General features: G+C 40.8%; 1 protein-coding gene across 5 annotated transcripts in view; it reads right to left on the bottom strand.

The window, feature by feature from the left end:
• Nucleotides 1–22298, bottom strand: part of C8H1orf21 (chromosome 8 C1orf21 homolog) — a 258076-nt gene that overhangs the window by 81069 nt on the left and 154709 nt on the right. For all 5 annotated transcript variants that reach the window (XM_034779350.1, XM_034779351.1, XM_034779353.1 and 2 more), the window contains exon 4: nt 3890–3966. In XM_034779350.1, coding sequence (XP_034635241.1) covers nt 3890–3966 — 77 coding nt within the window. The remainder of the gene's footprint in view (nt 1–3889; nt 3967–22298) is intronic.

Raw genomic sequence — 22298 nt, 5'->3', positions numbered from 1 at the left:
TCCGCAGCACCAGGAGGCTCACGTTTTAGTGAAACTGTGTTTTGCATTAGTGTGCAGCATTGGAAAATACTATTATTAGTTATCTGTAAAGCGCTGACAGCATGCTTGTATGAAACAAGACACAAAAGACAACAGACAGGCCTTGCCCCCAGGGGAGCTTACAATCTGAAAATACAGAAAGGTCAGACACAAAAAAAGGACAGGGACATTCAGAGGATGGTGCTTAGAGGGGTCTTTTTAAAAAAACAATAAAGTATTGGGCGATGAGAGCATTTTTAGTGATGTGGATAAGCCTATTTGTGGAGCTCACAGGAAAGTGAGTTTTCAGGTGAGATTTGAATGAAAAGAGGGTCTGGTGTGGTGTCTGGCACATTAGGATAGAGCAGGAATGCCAGGCACTGATCAAACCATAAAGGAAGAGTGAGAAATAGAAGAGGGGTGCAGATCTTAACAATGCTGTCGGACAGTTAAAGAGAAACTGCAGTTTGATAATGCCACTATTTAACTAATATGAAAAGTTGATCCAGCTTGTTAAATTCAACTCCCAAATTGTCCCGAGGTTTGACTTTTTCAGTATGATACTTTGAACTGTAACAAGTTAATAACCCACTCAAATGCCCAATGACATGGTCTAACAAAGCCATGCATGTATGCTGTATCTGCTATCAGGATGAGGATATACAGCGCTCTGCTCATGTTAGGACCTTGAATGAAAATTAGGTTTGAAAGAGAGGGAGGGAAGCTGGAAGTTAAATTACAATTTAGGTCAATTTATTAAGCAAGAAAGAATTTTAAAGAGTGGATTAAAATAAGTGAATAATATCGAAGTTTTAGAACCAAAGAAAACAATTTGTTCATGTCATTACTTCAAATCTGCTTTCTATAACTATTAGGCTTACTGCATTGCCAACCAGTTTTCAGGAAGGGCATATATAGGTCACAAATAATTTCTCTATCTGAGATACAGCACACACACTGTGTTGGTGTGGACAGAAACATAACTCTGATGCATCATTTATAAGATAACGTAGCAATTTAGCTCCAGCAGATAACCCAATTGACATGCAAAGTATGACAGAGACAACCAGAATGAGCAAACAAGCACGACAGCCTAGTTATCATACTACATTTTCTTAGGAGGAAAGAGCATTTGAAATTCATGTCTGCCTCCACAGCTCTCAAAGTGCCAGCTTCCAACACAATAATAAGAGACTTTCAGGGCCTACCAAAGATGTAATTTTCAGGAAGACTATTTAATTACTGGGAAAAAAAATTATCTACTGCTATGTGGGTAAAAAGATCATTCAAAATAGTTTATTAGAATACTTCTATCATTAAAAGTCTGTATAAACTGTCACTGTAATAAACCGTTCTCTTCAGAAGTGCATAACTTGGCAGTAAAATTGCCATCATGTTGGAGATGCAATACAGAAAATGCTGACTTAATAGATACTCTCTGGAATTGTGTAAAATTACAATAATACTGGGAATACATAAAGCAAAGAGTGAATGAACTACTGGAAGAGAATGAAAACTACCCAAGGATCTAAGGTGGTACTCTGGGGTATTCCTCTTCAAGAAAATGCTTTTGACAAATAGAAATGTCTGAATAATCTTTTTTCTTGTGATATTTTATGTGTTAGACATCACAAAAAATCTGAAACTATCTTGATGTGTATGCATTTTATAAGTTTCATAGTGTGCCACCAGTTAAGAATGAGTTGATACAGGGAAATAATGTTTTACAAAAATTTGGATTCCATGGCTAGATACAATAGTACAAAAAAGATTATTTCTTTCATTATACTTCCTAAAGTCCCCATCCTGAGATTTATGCACGTGAGTAGTTCCAATTACTTAATGGGATTAATCACAAATGTAGACGATAATTGTCTGAGTAAGTCTTTGCAAGATCTGGACTTTGATTTGTAAAATCCAAGTTCTGCTAGGTGTAGCAGTAATCTCCATGATTGTACTTGTACACTTAATTCAACAAATAATTTTTTAAAATCCTCAATTTATGCTTCAATTTATAACATTTGGTCCAAGTTGGGCTTTTTTTTTTTTTTTTTTAAACAAACAACATTTTACAAAACTATTTTTGAATATTCAAGTGTAACAGCCCTTTCCATCCAATACACCAACACCCAATTATAATCCAAAATTGGGTATTTTAAGTTTTTATTTCTGCTTTTAAATCTCTACATTTAAAAAAAAAACAAAAACCAAAAAACTGATATTTAACAAGTGATTAGCTAGTAAGTTGGTATCCAGACCTGCAAAGATGTTTGTGTAAATGTATACATGAATTCAGTGGAAATACTTCTGTAAGTAAAGCCTGTCAGTGGGTAAGTGTTGGCAGGATCAAGTCATGTTGGATAAATAGTGCAGGTTTTACAGAACAGCCTAATGTTATAAGAGAGAACAGTATATTTATTTTTGTAGAAAGACAACAGAACTTGCCTATTATCTTATCAAGGAGCATTTCTTTTGTTAAATCTGGTTTCTGTAGGAACGTTTTAAACTCCTGCTTGAAAACAAAAAAGGATCAACCAAATTACATAGAAAATAAATCGTTAATCTCTTCCTGCCTCAGATGCAGCTGAACAGATGGCTGACTAAAGTAATTTTTTCCCTTTAACCCAATCTGATAGTCACCAAGCTAGCAGTGGTAGCCAGAGAGGAAGAGCTACATTGTGCTCCTGTACCCAAGCGTGTCTTTACATCCATGAACATGGTTTGAGTGAAGTAAAATACTGCAGTACTTACTGCCTTGTTGAAGGGTACAAATTGTCCCTCTCACCCAAATGAATTGCTTTCCATTTATATCTGTTTTCTAGACTAAAAAAAGCTGCACTGTATTTCAAGGACTCTCTTGAAAGTTATATGATGTGACAATTTGCACAATGTACTTTGAATGCAGCAAGTTTAAGTTTATACTGTGCCTGTAGGGCTCTTATCTCTAATAAAGAACAGTGTCTCCTTTATTGCTTAGAATGCAACAACACTGCTTTATCATTTCACTGTTAAGTACCAAATCTATGCTACCATGAAATCTCTTATTTTCAATTCAGTTGGTGACTAAAATGTAATGGTGACTGAGATATGAAACAAGTAATTAATACTGGCAACTAATACTGTCATAAGAGGTAAATATGGCAAGGCAGTGCTGTGTTTAATACTGACTGATTTCAAAAGGAAATAGCAAGAGAACTTTAATCTAAGGGTTGCATAAACTGACTGCAACATAGCACACTGTCAGCATATAACAAACACCATCATCATCTTAAATGGAAGTAGTTTAGTCTAATTCCCAAATTTGTTATGCTGTTTATCTACCAAAGTAAGCCTAAACATTGGACAGAATCTTTGTAAATAACATCTGGTTAGGGTGCGGGTGAATGTGTATTTATTTATGTGTATAAACAAATGTATCATATGAGAACTATAATGTAGTGAGGTACCCTGGGAAGGTGTGACAGGGTAAATCTATTCAACAAGAAAAAAAAGTTTTGCATCTTTGAAAATCAAGCCAAGAACAAGGTATTGCAAGGATGGCTGAAGTTCAGCCTCTGACCCACCTAATACCTATGGAATTGTACAGCATGTCTCAAGGGTACTTCCATCATGAATACAGCCATGCTCAGAGACTAAATATCCTGGCATGCAATGACTCTGCTTGATCTAAGCAGTTCTCAATAGGCCATCCATCTGCAACAAAAATGTGAGGATGGCTGCATTCTTCTGTTTTATTTAAGCTAGGTGTGACCCTTCGGTTGTTAGGGAGCTACCAATGCAAACTTTACTTGGGCAAAGTTTGGATATTTTAGGGGTACTGTTTTAATTCAATAAGCATTCATTTCTATTAAAATTATGGAGTGTAACTTACTTTGCTCTGGGTTGATGTACTAATCCTGGAACCTCTTTGTTAGATTTAAGTCTTACATTTGAACTGGCACTTTTTTCCTGAAACACACAAAAACACATATACAATCAGCATTTATTAAACATACTTTCTGTATATTTGTCCTCAGAATGTACTCTCTAGTACAGAGAAACCAGCCTCTGCAAATGGATTTGTAAAAATCCAGGTATTTATAAACATAAAGCATTAACCATGAGGAAGCCAAATAAAAAAATCTTTTAAGGAAATCTAGAACAGTTCTGTAATAGTACAGCTAGCGGCCTACAGATACTCTTGTTAAAAATGACAAACGTGGACCCGATGGCTCAGAGGATTTGTAATAGGATACAGAACCTTGGGTCTCCAGGTCACTGGTTCAAATCTAACACAGGCTGGTAGTGATCAAAGTTATTACTATCAGATGACTGTCTAGTGGCCTGTGCAAATCTGAGTCTAGTTACTCGTAGACAGGTTACCTGCCAAGTAGCACTAATTGGCACCTTTCATGAGGTGGTGAGGCAAAATACTGAATGGTCACAGAGACTGAACTAACCTTTTACCTATAGAGTTAGCTCTCTCAAAACAGGACTGGAGTTAAAGACTTCCGTCTCCCAGGCTGTCAATTCAGCACCTTGTTGAAAGTGCTAAGATCACACTCACACACTCAATTGCCAAGTTCTCTCTCTTTCTCATGCACATGCACACTTTAGTTCTTTTGTAGCTCAAAACATGGGTGGGTGGATAAGTAAAGCAGCAGCAGCAAATTTTGGGGGCATGGTAATGGAAAGAAGTATCACTGAAGAAACTTCTTTACGTAGAACTGTTAGAGCTTTAAATTAAAGTCAAGTCAATATTAGGAGTAAACTGTAGGCATGCATTTGTTGTAGTGCAGCTGACCAGAGCGAGCAACACAGGGAGAACAAAAAATCAAATGTGGTTGTAAAATTAATAAAGGCGCAGTTATGGAGATTTTACCTATTCGGACATAAAATAAGACAGAAAGGGACAAAAGAATACATCAAGCAAGATGCTTATGGGCAGGTACACAATTGTGTACTGTACACAGAATAATTAAACAAAAAAAAAAGGGGGGGGCGCGCAAAAAAAGAGAAAATCCTTGGCTTGGCTTTGAGCCAGCATTTCAAGGTAACACCTTGTTTTCAGTACAAAAATTTGCTATGAATCAAAAAACTTGGCATACAAGGTGTCACTTACCTTGACAAAATTTGGAAAAGAATATGGTCATTTTTTACTTAAATATTATTAAAGTGATTTGCATTAGAAATATCTGACAGTACAGATGGTGTAGAACAGTCAAATGTTAGGCTATCAACTAAATAAATCAATCTACAGTAATTTCCTTGGCACTTGGCTGCTGTGACCATTTTTGAAAAGTTAAACACAAAAAAATAATTTTTAGATTTTGTCTGTCTTCTATAGTCTCATTTAAAAAACCTGAATGGATCAATCACTTTAAATTATTTTTAATAATAGGCTGGTGAGTTACTTGATTTTAAAAGTGGGTCAATATACAATTAATTCTTGAATGAATAATTCCATAAGGACTGGAAGCATCAACTTTCTATACATGCTTGACACTTTTTCTGGTGCAAATCACTGTAACCTTTCTGAAAGGACTGCAGACTAAGTGGTATCTTACTTGAAAATGAGTTAATAAAATTCAGGAAAAAACAAGCCTAAACTTGGGCCTTCACTCATATCTTTACATCTTACCAGTCATTATCTCACCACTATTCAATGGAACAATGCTGAAGCATCAGGATAAAGAGTGCATCCCATCTTCTGAATTCATTTGCTTTCATAGCATTTTTTAATCTTGCTTCAACAGTTATTTGTCGATGACTTTTTTTGTGCATGTAAGATAAGCCAATAAAATTGTCATGTGAAAGAGGAGTAGATCTCAAGGCTAATCAGAGGGAAAGAGAGATGCTAGGCTGGTAACTTATCAGAAACAGAGGTACAAGATCAACTTCCAGTCTCATATACATGGCATGTCTTGCTGTTGTATCCCAAAATATCTGCTGCTGTGCTAGCCAGCATGTGATAATGGATATTGGAGACAGACAGTGATGTGTATCACATATCTGGAGTTAGAATACAACCCAAAGTATGCAAGTTCAGTGGCTACAGGTGCACGCCACCTAGTAATGAAAATAGAAGTTGAATTCTGTGATCCCCACTTTCTCAACACTCATATGCCACACCTCTTTTCATATCACTTCCTGCACTCCTCCCAAAGATACACACCATGTCTCTGCCAATTTCTATCACCAGTGCAAAGTAAAAGAAAAGAGAGCTGTGATTTACACCTTGCTCTGGTTTCAAGCAGAGCTAAACTACATCAGTGTAAATCACAACTTTCCTTGTCTAGTGCAAACTCCAAAAGTAGTTTAGCTACATGGGTGACTGGAATCAGGACAATCCCCACTACTGACAAGGCCTTGGTTGACTTCTGAGGAGAAACTTGTCAATCAAGAGCAATTAAAAGACCAGAGAAAAAAATAATTTGCCTTTATATAGAGACTTCTGTTCATAGATCTGAAAGCAGCATACCAAAAATTAATTAAGGTAGCCCCCACTGCCCTGGTCATAGTTTTATACCCATGCTACAGATGACAAAACAGGTGCAGAAAGATTACCAAGGTCACTTTGGAAAAATCCATGGTAGAGCTGGGAACAGATTCCCAGATCTCGACTTCCAGTCCTGTGTTTTTGTGATAATTTCTATTACCCTACAAAATGGGCATCAATAATTAATACATTTCAATTATTTTATCTAATCAGAGTATGTTTCTTCTCCCCTGGATTCTCCATCTGTTGCTCAGCTGGAGTAATGGGCAGAATAAAAGGAATTAAAAAAAAAACAACTCCCCTCCCGCCCCACCCCAGAAAACAAATAAAAACTGCGCCCAAATCATTCTTGTAAGGTTCTGTCTTAAGCTGGCTCATCACTATGTTTATAGCTATTATTTACCAGCAATATTTTGTAACATAGGACAAATATTTGCTCTATAAAAATAGATTTCCATAAATAGTTCTCCAAAGCATAAACAAAATATATCAAATATTTCCCATAATTTGGAAGACAAATTAATTCAGTAATAATTAATTGTCTGAATTCTTATATCAAATAAAATCAACCAACAAAAACTTACAAATGATTTGGAACTATCAGGGTATGTATTTGGTGAGCCTATGTAACTATGCAGTGCTATTTATGTTACTTTTCTCCACCCCCATAAACACATCCTTATTTTGTGCCGAGTTAATTCAGGCACCCATCCTGATAATACTTAATATGCAATACATATATATAACTGTAACCCTTCTGCCCATCTAAGTTGGCAGCAACAAGGGCCGGGTTCTGTATCTAGGGGTTCTGTTTCAATAACGCAATGCAAAACCGGCTTGAGCCCCCACCCAGTGACCTGGGACAATTACATACCACCCCCTGGGTGCCTCTAAGAGGCAATACTTCCCCTCTCGCAAGCACGGAGTCTGAGTGTAACAGAAAGTGTTTAATAACATGAGGTAAACGACATCAGCATTAAATTGGAAAAACACCACAAACAGGATTCATAACCCACAAACCATGATCAAAAAACCCACCCCAGCAAATTGGGCTGTGTCCTTTCCCTTTGGTTCTTGAATCCAGCAACCCAAAAATCACCCAGAGTCCCCAAAGTCCAACACCCCCAAAGTCTCTTGGGTACAGCAACCACCCAAAGTCCCAAAAGTCCAACAGACCCCAAAGTCTCTGTCCCTGGTCAGTGCAGCCCCAGAGTAAAAGGGGAGGGGGCACGCAGGGTGTTAAGGGGCACCTTACGTGATTCAAGGCCGGCTGGCCGTCTCTCTGTGGGGTTCCGCCACAGCCTTCACCACGAGCCAGTCCACTTCCTGACATCCCACAAACTGTTCCACTCTACAAGCTGCTCCGCTCACCGACCTGTGAGCCGCTCCAGCCGTCCCCGCAAACAGCTCCGCTCGCCGTTCCTTGGGCCGCTCCAACCGGCCCCGCGCCGCTCCTCCAGTCGTCCCCACAAATTGCTCCACCAGCTGCTTAGCAATATAGCTTCAGGCTCCCCCACTAGTTAACACAGTACTCAGTGATCTCAGCTCTTAATAACTTTAGCTCTTTTGTGATTTCAGCTCTTAGCAATTTCAGCTCATAGTAGGGGAGCCCCAGTGCTAGTGCACCATTGGCCCAAAGTGAATTCAGCTCAGCAGCCTGTAACTAGACTCCTAATGGAATCAAAGTTAGCTCTGACATTCAACAGTGGAGGGGGGGGGGGGAGAGAGGGAGAGAGAGAGGAGGTAGTGCAATTGGTGTTTCAAATCCTCAGAGGGGGGCCCATACCATCAGGTACAAATACCTGTCCCCATCCTCTCTCAATTCACTGGGTTTTGTATCCCATGCCCCTTGTCAAGCAAGTGCTACTTAGGTAATGGTGAAGGACTCACTCAGTCCTTCTGTCATACAATAGTTCCACTGGCCTTGATTCTCAGAATCAGGGTAACAAAACTTTATTCTTCCTGCCCCAATAACAGAGAAAACTGGGGATCCCACACCAGCCAAAGTAACCACTTTGAGTTGCTGTTGTTTCATGCCAGGCGAGTGGGTGTGCCTATGCAAACAAGATCAGCCCCTGGAGTTCTTTTCCACACTCGCCATAATTCACCACCAGATGTCAGGGTAGAGCTCATCCTGACTCTGCTTACATAACTAATATGTATTTGTTTTAATTTAATCTGACATCAACAGGACTACTCACAAGCATGAATTAAAGGAATTGAGTGAGGCCTTGTCTACATACAAACTTGTTATTATTTAAGTGTTGCTTATTTCAGTTTAACTTAAACCTGTTCACACTCAACAAACTAAGCTGAAATAAGCTACTTTTAAAATGAAATAAGAATGGGTTTCCATTGGTTCAGCTATACTGGTTTAAAAACTGATTTAAGTTAAACCGGTACAATTTTCCTGTGTGGATCAGGCCTAATCAAAATAAACTAAATCAAAATGAGTCTGGATTAAACCAAAATAAGAGTTTCCACACAGCCTCTTGCAATTGTTTAACTGAATCCGTTTAAAAATCAAACCTTAAGTTAAACCAGTGCAACTCTGCATACAGGCAAGCCCTAAAGCTTTGAAGAACTGGAACCCCAAATTGTAAACTCTTTAGGGTAGGGACTGTGTATTTTTTTACATGTTTGTACAGGGCCTAGCACAATGGGTCCATCCTCCTCAGGGCCTTTGGGCATTACCACAAAATGAAAAACAGCAACAGTAGAAGAAAGGAATGTAATAGTACTCAACTGCATGTAAGCATGTCAAGCCTGTCATTCCTGCGAAATCTCCCAGAGAAACTAGTAAAAGGCCAGCTCAGCTAACTAAAGGCAACATTCTAGAACCAGCACAATCTGGATTAGGCCAGGACACAGAACTGAATCTACTTCAGTGGCACTGACGGATGATCTCCTCCTGCCAATAGGTAGAGAACAGACATCCATTCTAATCCTCCTGAACCACTCTGCAGTGTTCAACACTGTTGATCATGAGATTCTGCAACCTTACCTGCGAGAGGTGGTTTGAGTCCTTCCTAGAGAGACTCACCCAAAGAGTAGTGATGGGAAATTGCACATCATTCCACTAGAGCCCTCACTTGTGGGGTTCTGCAAGAGTCAATTCTCTTTCCAGTTCTACTCCTATCTACATGCAAGCATTAGGTGAAATGGTGAGAGGACATGGACTCAAGAACCAGCAATATGCGGAGGATACACAGCTCTGCCTATCCTTCACCTCATATGACCACACCATTACCACCAATAAGGCCCAACGCTTGGATGAGATCAGCTCATGGATGAAGAACAGCTGGCTGAAGCTGAACCCAACCAAAAGAGAGATGATGCTGGTGGGCGGAGAAAAACATTTTGAGGAGTTTGCAGCCACAGTGCAGTCTCCTTTTACTGAAGGTTCTCATCCACAATTGATCAATTCAGTCCGTAGTTTAGGAGTACTCTTAGATTCTTCACAGATGAAGAGCTTCCACATCGCAGCAGCAGCAAGTAATGTCTTCCACCATCTCTGATTGGATAGGGGACTCTGTCCCACCATGGGAGATGAAGACCGATCCTCAGTTATTCATGCCCATCTCCCATCTTGGCAGGATTACAGCAATGCAATATACCTGGGCACTCAGGAAACTCCAACTAGTACAGACCACTGCAGCGCGTCTCCTCAGCAACATGGCCTACCATGAGAATATCACTCCTGTCCTCTGTTCTCTACGCTGGCTTATCATGGAATTTTGAATTAAGTTTAAGGTCTCGGACCCTATCTTCAAAATGCTCCGTGGCGTGGCCCCAGGATACCAAAAGCCCTTCAAAACCTCTGGGACGAAGACTGCAGTGACAACTATGATCCTCTAGCACAATGGAACTCTCAACAATAATAGTAAAACTTGTCTGTGCAGGAGACAGAAGCTTCTCCAGAGGTGAAGACTGTGGAATGCATAGGCTCCCACTCCGTGGGTGCGCCACAGCTGGAGCACCCGCAGGGAAAAATTAGTGGGTGCTCTGCACCCACCGGCACCCAAGCTCCCCATCCCCAGCCTCCTCGCCACCTTCTCCCCATCCCCAGCGTGCCATAAACACCATAGTGATGAGCATGATATAAAAATATATAGAGAACACAACAGAAAATGTATAGCTGTCTCACGCCATAAAATGCTTAAAAAATATATGTATGGTTCACTCTTTTTCATTTTTCTTTGGATTAAAAAAGCAACCTGTTTTAGTGATGCCTTGCTCTCTAGTGATTGTCTACAAAAGATTCTTTCATAAACGTGTTTTGGGAACCCAGTACAAACAGAAAAGTTATTTTTCTTTAAATGGTATGTAGGATGTGTGTATGTGTGGGTGAACAATTTAAAAACCATGTTGTTGTGCTCCACGTCTTGCTGATGTAGCTATATAATTCATAAGTTTAAAATATTCTTCCACTAACAAGGATTTAATATGACATATTTGAATGCAACAGAAATGAACACATTTTTTACAAATTTAAACTAAACTTTAAAAGGGACCTTGGCTCCCCTCGCCCCCTCCCAAGATCACACACACTGTAAGGATGTGGCAAATTCGCAATATTGTAACTACTTTCACACTGTCCCTTACAACATATATATATTTTTTAAAAGCAGAGTTTGATGCCTGAATATTTGTATTGGATATTCAACAACAAAAAGGAGGTCAGGTCTTATAACAACCATGAATATTTTGTGTTGTACTTCAAAGATATATCTCCCCATTATGTTGCACCTTATCACAATCAAGGTAAAGCAGTCATCAAATTAAGATGATTTCATTTGATAGATTTCTTAATTATTGATAGCTCCACCAAAAAGGATATGCTATACCAGAATTTCTGGGTATTAACAGATGGCAATGACTGTACTGCCAGATGCTATTAGCATTGCGGCAACCACTAGGGCCACATTAATTAAATGTCTGTCAGTGTTTCCATTCAAACCAATTTCCAAGAGGTTTATTAACTTAATTTTAAATATTCTTTCTCTGCAGAACCTTGGCATAGAAAGACTCAGGTCAGAAGCAGATTCTTATTCCCTCTTTCCCCCTTCCCCCCCCCCAATACCAAGGTTTGTAAAAGTTCCTTTGGTTCATAATATTTTTAAGGAAATGTATAAGAAAAATAAATAGAAAGTTGAACTTCAAACTCAGAAACATTAACTAAGGACCCATCCTGCTAACACTTACCACTGAGCAGCATAGTGCTTATAATGTGAGTTGTCCCATTGACTAACCTGGGACTGTTCCTGAGAGTAAAGGTGCTTGACATGCATGTCTGCGGATCCTGATCTTGCAAAAAACTTAAGCACATGCATGACATCAATCCTGTAATTAGATACAAATTCCATCTTTAACAGAACTTAAAATTACTGATAAGGTGGACTGATTTTTAAAAGGACATGGTTTCCAAAGCAGAGCATGTACTAAAATATTTAGTTACCAGATTGCAGATAATAGCTCCGAGGTAAGTTACGTATTATTGTACGTATACCATTTTTTTAAATGGACATGGTCCACAAGAAGTGTAGTCAGCTTGTTAAAAAAACTAGTTAAAACCAGTTTCAGATACTAACAAATGCAAAGTTTTGTGGACCTAGAGTCACATTTTCCTATTCTTTAAGATTTTTTTTTTCCTGTTGGAGAACAACTGTATAAAATCTGTTTTGCTAATTCTTCAAAGTGTCATCAAAATACACTAAGCGAACAGACTGAGAAAAAGGATTTTTTCCACTTTTAACTCTTTTAGTTATAATGATCTTAGGCCTTGGATGTATTTGTAACAATAGCAGGTAACAAATTCTCAGAAAGAAGTTTGATTTATTAAGATGACTGTGCCTCCTTAGCACATGAGCCAAAATACATTCATTTCAACATAAATCTCAAAGGTAGCTTCAGAATGCCTTACAGCTTAATATCAATTAAGTCTTTCACAACTATTTAAATATTTATAAATATTTTAATGATTGATATTTATATAACACTCATCATTTTGTAGGATCCCAAAACACTTCACAAACAAACTATATGCTGGGATCACTTCATTCACTACTGAAATGCAGCAGCTTTTTAACAGCACAACAACAACAGTAATTACTATTGAAGGGCAAATATTTGCACTTTTATATGCATGATAGTACTTAAAATAAATTACTGTTAGGCCATGTCTACACAGCGAGCGTACAGGGGCACAGCTGTACCGATGCAGCTGTGCCGCTGTAAGATCACTCGTGTCGCCGCTATGCCAATGGGAGAGCGCTCTACCATCGACAGAATTAAACCTACCTCCAACAAGCGGCAGTAACTGTGTTGGTGGGAGAGCATCCGGCTCCTAGGCAGAGGGGCCAGGGGGCTCTGGCGCTGCCCGCCCCCACAGGTGCTGCCCCCCACAGCTCCTAGCCAAAGGGAGCTGCGGAGCTGGCGCTCAGGGCGGGGGAAGCGCGCGGAGCCTCCCTGGCCACCCCTATGCCTAGGAGCTGGACATGCTGGCTGCTTCTGGGAGCCGCGCAGAGCAGGACAGGCAGAGAGTCTTCTTTAGCCCTGCTGTGCCACTGATCAGACTTTTAGTGGCCTGGTCAGCACTGCTGACCAGAGCTGCCAGGGTCCCTTTTCGACCAGGCATTCTGGTCGAAAACCAGACACCTGGCAACCCTATTATTAGATTCCACCTGAATTTCCACCTGAATTAAAAATTGTTTAATATTTATATGAACAATTATTTGTTCTTCTAATTAAGTTAACATTTTGCTAGTAGTTTACCCAGAGTAAATAGGACCACATTCTTCATTTCCTAGAATCATGACAACACAAAGCAGTTTGAAACTGTTAATTATGTCAGCTGGTTATTGGGCTATAACTTTACAGTGAAGAGCGGAACATGTGACAGTGCATTTAAAAGCTTTGGCAGTTGGTCAAAGGTACACAATAAAAGCAGTTTATCATATGGTTTCTACAATTTACCAGAAGAAATCGCACGACATCACCACTACACATGGCATACGTACATGTACACACACACACACACACACACACACACTTATACTGTGCATACTTGGAGGCTTCCATCTTGGCCAACATCAGAGACTGAACTCCAGAGCTGAAAGTACATATGTCTACAGCTTGAGCTAAACAACCAGGCTCTGTAGCTGGAAGCTGTAACAAACCCATATCCTCTGTCGATCAGACACAGAGGAGGAATATGCAACACACACTGACCCATGGGATACACAAACCACCAGTTATACTTCTTTTAAATTAAAGTAAGGACTTCAGCATCCTTCTATCAACAGCCAAAGTTAATGAAAAACGCCAACAACATTACAAAGTCCCCAGACTCCCTTATACATACACTAGGCTATGATAATTTTACAATGTGGATTCAGTCATGTAGACTCCTGTACACACAACCATGACATATAGTCAATAGACTGGCACTGTTCCATTACTGACTCACATTTTGCCCCAGGCTGCTAGAAAATATGGCTTGCGACCTGCCACTAGAGCAACAATGGTGTCTGGCCTATTCATTTCACTGTGTGTTTTAAAATTGCTGCATGGAGCACCTTGGTCCTTTAAAAAAACAAACAAACAAACAAACAAACAAAAAAAACAACCCACTTTTTAAAATACAGCTTATATTCATGTACTATGTGTTAAAAAGACACGCACAGTACTGGGCTGAAGTTTGTATTACAAGCAAAGAATGAGCCATCTACTGATTTAACAAACAGGAAACAGATTGACAATGTTTGTTAGAACATGGCCTTGTGTGTCTTTTATCCACCTGAAATACAAGAATGCACTGAACACATTAAAAACAAATTAGGAAAATCTCTCTGGTAAAGAGCCAGGAAATCAGACTGAAGTAGATTGTTAATAAAAGCAGACTCTTCTTGAGAAAGATAGGAAGCAACTACAAGTTATTATTTGGTAACTTCATGCTTTATTCAAACATCTTCAAAATAAAAGCTGCTTAACATTTATTGGTAAATAATAAATGACAATGTAGAACCAAATCTTTGAGTCCTTATTCAGTCCTAAAGAGGGAAGGGTTGCGGGGGAGGGAGCCATGGGACCATGAGAATTTTCCATGAGCAAAGAAAGCAGGATTTGTCCCATAATTCTTTGCCCTTCTATAGCACATTCTGATGGTCTCAAAGCAACTTACAAACGTTAATGAATTAAGTCTCACAACACCCTTGTGAGATAGGTAAGTTTTATTATTTCCGTGTAACAAATGAGGAAACAGAAGCAGAGATGTTAAGAGACTGGCCTTTTGAGCACACAAACATGCAGTTTCCTTGCAAAGTCATGGTAAAAATCCATGCACAACTATGAGTTTGGGGGGTGTTTTTGGAAAATCAGGTCCCAGCCACCCAAGATCACACAGCAAGTCTGTGCAAAAGCTGGAAATAGTACCCAGATTTCCAAATGGAGAATCCTGTGCTTTAACCACTAGGCCTCTGGGAATGATTTTTAGGAAATTCTGAGCCCCCACAGCTCCAATTCCAGTCAGTGAGAGCAGCAGGTACTCAGCTCTTCTAATAATAAGGCCCTATATTTTTATTTATTGAAGTCTTTTAAAAATTGAAAATAAAAACTAGCTTCTGCTTAGCTTCAGCTTGCTGCTTTCAGGCAAAAACAAACAGCTGAGCCAGTGGAAAGCTGGCCAGGTGGTAATCTTAACAGAAACTAAATAACCTCAGATCAGATGTCACTGAAGAGGACATTGGATAGGGTTACCATCCGTCCGTATTTCCCCGGACATGTCCGGCTTTTGCGTCTCTAAATAGCCGTCCGGGAGGAATTGGTAACAAGGTTAAAACGTCCGGGGTTTTTTTCTCCCTCGCCTCCCTCCCTCCCTTCCATGCAGAGTGTGGCTGCTGATTGGGCGGCTAGGCCGATTGACCCACTCCCATTGGTCTCCAGCAGCCAGAGCCCTCCCCTGCTCCCCCCTCCCTCTCTCTGTAGTCCTGTGTAACACACAAACCGACCCACGTGAAGCCAGAATGGTAAGAGGAGGGGGGGGCAGTCAGGGAGTGGGGGAGTGTTGGATGGGTCCCCAGCCTCCACCTGCCACCCCCCCTCCGTGCATTCCCCCCTCGGTGGGTCCCCCATTCCTGTCTGCCTCTCCCTTGTCTGCTGTGCTGGCTCTGGCAGTACACGCAGACAACTGCTGTCTGCTGCCCCCGGGTCCTAGTGCCCCCATCCACTAATGGGAAGACAGGCTGCCCTTACCCTGTCCTTCCACCCTAGCCCTGAGCCTCTCCAACACCCCAAACCCCCCAGCCTTCATCCCCACACACCCTAATCCTCTGCTCCATCCCTGAGCCCCCTCCTGCATCATGAACCCCTCATCCCCAGACCCACAGCCCTCACCCCTGCATCCCCTCCTATCCCCAAACTCCCTCCCAATCCCCCTCCCTCTTCCCACACACCCCCTCCTGCCCTCAAACTTCCTCCTAAAGCCTGCAACCCCTCCCTTTGCACCGCCTCTCACCCCCAAACTCCATCCCAGAGCCTGCACCCCTCACCCCCTCCTGCACACCCACCCCCTTCCCCAGCCCGGAGCCTGCACCCAGCACCCAAACTCTATCCCAGAACCTGCACCCCTCCTGCACCCTAATCCCCAGCCCAGGATCTGCACCCCAGACCTCCTCCCCCCACCCAACCCCCCTCCCAGAGCCTTAGGCAGGTGGGGTGGGGGGTTCTGGGCACCACCAAAATTTCTACAACCCTGCCACCCATGCGAGTGGATAAGGGTCAGGGCAGTCAGGGGACAGGTAGGGTCCTGGGGGGGGGGCAGTTAGGGTAGGGGGTTCTCAGCAGGGGACAGTCAGGGGACAAGAAGCAGGGGGGGTTGGGGTTCTGAGGGGAGCAGTCAGGGGGTGGGAAGTGGGAGGGAGTGGATGGGGCGGGGCGGGGCTAGGGCGGGGCTTCCCCCCCCCCAGTGTCCTCTTTTTTGTTTGTGGAAATATGGTAACCCTAACATTGGAAGATCGATACAGGGAAGAGAGCAGGGTGGCAGTCTGCATGGTGCTAAACCTGCAGATGAAACAAGTTTATTACTGTGACTGTGACTACAAGAGCCACGCTGTGTAGGTTTAAAAAACGTCAAATAAAACTCCTTAAATCAGTCTGAAATAAAATTTGGTGTGGGACCTTGTGAGAGGTATGGTTTGTAAGCATGGTTTATCCATGCATAAACAGCCAGCCAAACTGTATTCAAACCATTAACCTTGTTTTCAAACACCATTCCAAACTGAAACATAGGCTAGACCTAACACTTCTCCAGTATACTCACGGAAACTTAAAATGTTAGAAAAAGAAAAAACCTTGATCTACAGTCACTACTGATCTCCAGGTTGTTGATATATAATAGGGGTGGCCAAACTCTGTAAAAGTGCGGCTCGCAAGCCCCCCAGCAGTATGTATAACTTTCTTAGAGGAATATCGAGCTCCTGGTGAAAAGTAAGTAAATGAAATATTTTCAGAGAGCAGAAAGAAATATATGCACATTATTTGTGAACAGGCATGGACTCACTTCTGTTGTGTTTTAAGAGCATGATCCAAAGTCCATTAAGTCAAAAGGAAAGATACTTCCTGATCTATGCAGAGATGACAGTCTCAGTCAAAGTTAGGATGGTGGGAACCTGAATTTTAAAATTAACACACAATTATGCACCTATTCTTACCATGCAAACTACATTTTTGCCTGCTCAAATTACCAATTCTTAACATCTCCATGCCACAGTTTCCTCATTTGTTACATGGAAATTATAAAAGAAGGCAGAAGTATCTGCACCAACTAAAAATTCCAGGAACCCACCCCTCCCAAAAGCTTGTTCAACAGACAGTAATACTTAGTACAGCTAACACCCTAATTTTTTTTTTTAATTTCCCTATCAAGCACATAATTCATCCCTAATAACTCTGGAGTGCCCAGTTATGGTATCCAGAGAATTCCCTACTTCCATGTAATAACTGATCGGCTTGGAGATGTTCCAGTTGGGGACAGAAATCTGGTATTTTCTTTGATGCAATTTTGTTTATTTACAAGGAACCGTACAAAGTCCTGTTTCTCCAAATGCAGGAGGAACCAAAACCAAGGGATAACTTCTTTACTTACTGCCCAAAGCCTCTTTCGGACCCAAAAGCTTTTCTCTAGAGTCTTCCATTGCCACACTATGCTTACAGGCTTCTGCTCATAGGTGCCGACTTCCTCTCTTTCACATGGGTGCTCGACCCCCCACTCTGCCCCCGCCCCCACTCCACCCCTTCCATGAGGCCCTGCCCCTGCCCCACCTCTTCCCCGCCCCATTCCAACCCCTTCCCCAAAGTCCCCGCCCCAACTCTGTCCCCTCTCTGCCCCCATTCCAACTCCTTCCCCAAATCCCTGCCCTGCCCCACCTCTTCTCCTGAGCGTGCGACATTCCTGTTCCTCCCCATGCCTCCCGGAGCGTGCTAACGCTGCCAAACAGCTGTTTGGTGGTGGCCAGGCGGGAAGCGCTGGGAGGTAGGCAGAAGAGCAGGGACACTGTGCGCTCAGGGGAGGAGGTGGTGGCGCTGGGGCGGGGGGGGAGGAGAGCTTGGCTGCCGGTGGGTGCAGAGCCCCCACTAATTTTTCCCTGTGGGTGGCTCCAGCCCCAGAGCACCCACGGAGTCGGCGCCTATGCTTCTGCTTGGATTTGTTCAGGCTGTCTGTGTCTCTCTCTGATTCTGTGTTTTCCCATTCCTCTTTCCTTCCCTTCCCAATCACACACCCACATCCAAATCAATATTCAGCAAAAAACCCCTCTGTCCATACAGTCGGAAACTCTCTGGAGAGCATTTCACAATTTCAACACCAATGGGACAGAGATAGTCTAGAGAAGAGCAACAAAAATGATTAAAGGTCTAGAAAATATGACCTATGAGGGAAGATTGCAAAAATTGGATTTGTTTAGTCTGGAAAAGAGAGAACTGAGAAAGGAAATGATAACAGTTTTCAAGTACAGGAAATGTCAGAGATATAGGTTGAGATGCAATATTGAATCTATGTGGACAAGACTGGATCAGAGAGGTTGACTTGTGAGTAATTGACATGAAGATGGTAACTGAAGCCATGTGAGCAGATGAACTTACCCAGAGGGGATATAAATGCCATAGCAGGAGGGGGCCAAGGATACACTCCTGTGGAAGCTTGTATTTGCACCTACCCATCCTATCCTCTTTAGTATCTGGAAGAACCCCAAACATATCCTTGATTCTTTACCAGTGATTACATTCCTAGTTTTTCTACCTACTGTAGTAGGTATGATACAAGGGCCAGGAAGGTTAGCAGGCTTATTGCCTTTGGACCATTTCTGTCTCAAAATTCCTTTCTGTAATCAGATTCCCAAATTTTAATAATTCAGCTAGTCCCTTATAGAGCACTGGAAATATCCTGATTCAGAAACCTCCCCAGTTACACAATATTGGTTCACATTGTTTTCAGGATCAGGGTTTTCTGGTTTCCAAGGCTTCTGCAATACTTAAAAATAACACACCGAGTAAGGAAATAAACAATATAGACTAAAATGAGGGGTCATAACCAAAACAACTGTAGTCATGTCTTTTATCAAAGTTTATTTTCATTGTAAAAAGCAACAAAGAGTCCTGTGGAACCTTAAAAACTAACAGATGTACTGGAGCATAAGCTTTCGTGGGTGAATGCCCACTTCATCTCTGCTCCACAAAAGCTTATGCTCCAATACATCTGTTAGTCTTTAAGGTGCCACAGGACTCTGTTGCTTTTTACAGATCCAGACTAACATGGCTACCTCTCTGATACCATTTTCATTGTGTTTCTTCAACATTGTCCTCATTTTATTTTTTCACAAAGCCAACCACTGTACCTGATGCAGGAAAGAGAATCAGAATTCAGAAGGTAGGAGATGTGCCTAGGAAATTTCTATCTTAAATGACAGTTCACAACATGAAGAAGTCGGAGAACCTTTGGTATACAGCATGATTTTGCAATGGGTCTCCATGGTTTATTTTTCCAAGTTGAAAAATGTTCCTAATAATTACACACACACAGTTAGGTGATATGAGTTGCTTCCGGGAACTAAAACCTCAAGAAGAGTTTTCTGTAGTAAAAAAATACCCAGACAAGACTAAAAGGAAATTCTGAGTGGTATCAAGTAGAATGTGTTATCTAATTCTCATTAATATACCAGACCCTAGATGGCTTTTTGTACATCGAAACAAGTACAGTTTTACCTAGCAAATTAAATATAGATGAACAAAAGCTGAAAACTGCATCACTAACAAGTCATAAAAGGTTGCACTGACTCTCAGGGCAATTTTATAGGTTTCAAAGCAATTAGAAGCAAAAGCTCAACACATCTTGCTTTATTTGTGTGCATCTCGGTGTTCGTATACTACAAACATTCTGGGTAAAAAACCCAACTCAAAACTAATTAACCCACTTACTAATCCCACATTGTTACAGTTACTATGCATCTCTCAACAAACTGATAACTGAAAGAATTTTATAATGAACATATATATTATTCATGCTCTCAATTTTTTCATGTGTATCTCCTGAAGTCAATGTTCCACTAAATGCAGAAATGTGTTCAAAGTTGGCATTAAACATGAAACAACATTATTACATGAAACTCCTAAAACATTTATATTCAGGCATAAGCTATGCAGACAATCTTAAAAGTAAATTGGTATATCAAACAGCCCATTTATAATAGTGACATGCCTCCATTAGTTTCCCCTCAAGAGCATATTGTGCTAGAATGGTAAGCAGGCTATGGCTGCTAAGATTTCTGTTGAGTTTTTAATGGTTTTTCAAGCAACTTAGATGCCTCCAAAAATGCCAGTAGACATGAATCTGTAGGACTATATATTATTGCACCACTTCTTAAATACTTAGGCTTACATTTTTGGAAGGGACTAGTGATTTCAGGTGCTTCAGTTTTCAGATTCCCCATCTGAGACACTATAAAGGTACCTGTTTTTTCAGAACATGCTCAATACATTCTCTCTGAAAATCATGGCAAATTCTTCACAAATATAACCCCACTTGCACAGTCCTTATTCTGATGATCAATGTGTCTAATTAAACGTGGTGTTTTATTGCTCTGCTTTGCATTATGTTGTGGCTTGGACCAGTTGGCAAGAATGGATTCTCCAGCTACAGCCATGTTGTGGAGGCAGTGAGAGGAATACAATTTCTTTCTTTTGCAAAATGGCAACAGTGTCACTTTTCCTAAGGGCTGCAATTATATTGGTTGGAGTAATTTACCCCCAAATGAAATGTTTGATTAAGTGTGCTGAAAATAACACAAATTCACATACACTTCCTGGTTACATCAAAGCAGTTTCATAAAGTGGTTAGAGTTTTTTTTTTTATTTATTAAGTAAATGGCCTATTAATCCAATTTTAGTGGGATATGCAGTGTCTGATATTTCATACAGGACACAATGCTTTCATTTCCCCTGTGTTCATGACTAAGGCCCATAATGGACAGAAAAATAAGAGAAGCCAGTGAGGGAAGCAGCCCTTGCTGGCAGCTTGTTAACAGGTAGGAACCCTACAGTATGCTCTATGTATGAATTAGAAAACACAGCACCCTTGAAAAGATGCCCCATATGAATGACTAAGCAACATGCAAACAAAGCAAAACATATGACAGTTTTCCTAGGAAAACAGTGACAGCAGTGAGAGGGTAATAGACAGAGAAAACTGACAACCCTTTAAAATAGAATTTAGTTCTGTAGCTGGAAGATTTTGGTCATTCACTGCCTGTAGGGATCATTCACACGTATAAAGCAACAACATAAACGCCAAAAATAGTATCAATTGTGTGGATCTATTACTAATAATCAAATGTGCATTCTTGCAACTGACAACAATTATCCCCACAATGTGCTTCCAATACCCACATATTTACTTCACATGAAGCTTTTGAACATGTAGAATAATGTATTCTCTGCTGCGTGCTCACACAGAACAGATACTGTTGGTAACCCACATTTTCCACTTGCAGTGTTTTGTAGCCAGGGAAGAGAAAAACATAGTAATGTATCTTTCTAAAAAGCAAGACTTACCATATAATAAGTGCTCATTCTTGCAGTACCATGCACAAGACTAAATTATGCAAATGCCATCACAGTATCTTTTTAATTCCTATGATTTGTTTCTCTCATCTTTCATTTTATTCTCCCCATTCAACCCACAGTTGTGCTCGAGGATTAGGCCCCAGAAACCTGGCTTCTTCTCTTTGCTGTACTGCAAACTTCAATGTGAATATGCGTAAGTCATAGATTTTAAAGGAAGGAACTGTGACAGATATAGCAATTTCCTACAGTATCCTGGAAAAGCCTTACTGAATTAAATTTAAGTATCTTTGGAGTCCATTGTATTAAATGCAAAGGTTATATATATATATTATTATAAGGCATGGATGATCAAAGGACTATGTTGAACAATGTGGCAGACAAGAATGGACTTCTGAGACAATATGTGTGAAGTGGATTTTGCAAATTCTCCACCTTTGGTTATGCTAAAACTACACCCCGAGGAGTTGGCCTTTATCTGCTAATCACCTGGTACATGAGGCCAAGATCAAAAGACCCAAGCTGTATAACAGAAAGACTGTACTATTCATGCTTGTTTTGATTCTGAAGCAGACTTGTTAACCACAGAAAACCCCTTTATGGGGTTTGAAGGACTGATTCCTCATTGGAGGGAGGGTGTGATCTGTGGAAAGCTTATTAGCATATGCGTTAGGTTCTTTCATTGTTTTTA

Source organism: Trachemys scripta, chromosome 8, assembly GCF_013100865.1.
Source record: "Trachemys scripta elegans isolate TJP31775 chromosome 8, CAS_Tse_1.0, whole genome shotgun sequence".
Lineage (NCBI taxonomy): Eukaryota > Metazoa > Chordata > Testudines > Emydidae > Trachemys > Trachemys scripta.
Note: the sequence above shows the minus strand (reverse complement) of the source record. Positions and strands in the feature narration are given on the sequence as shown.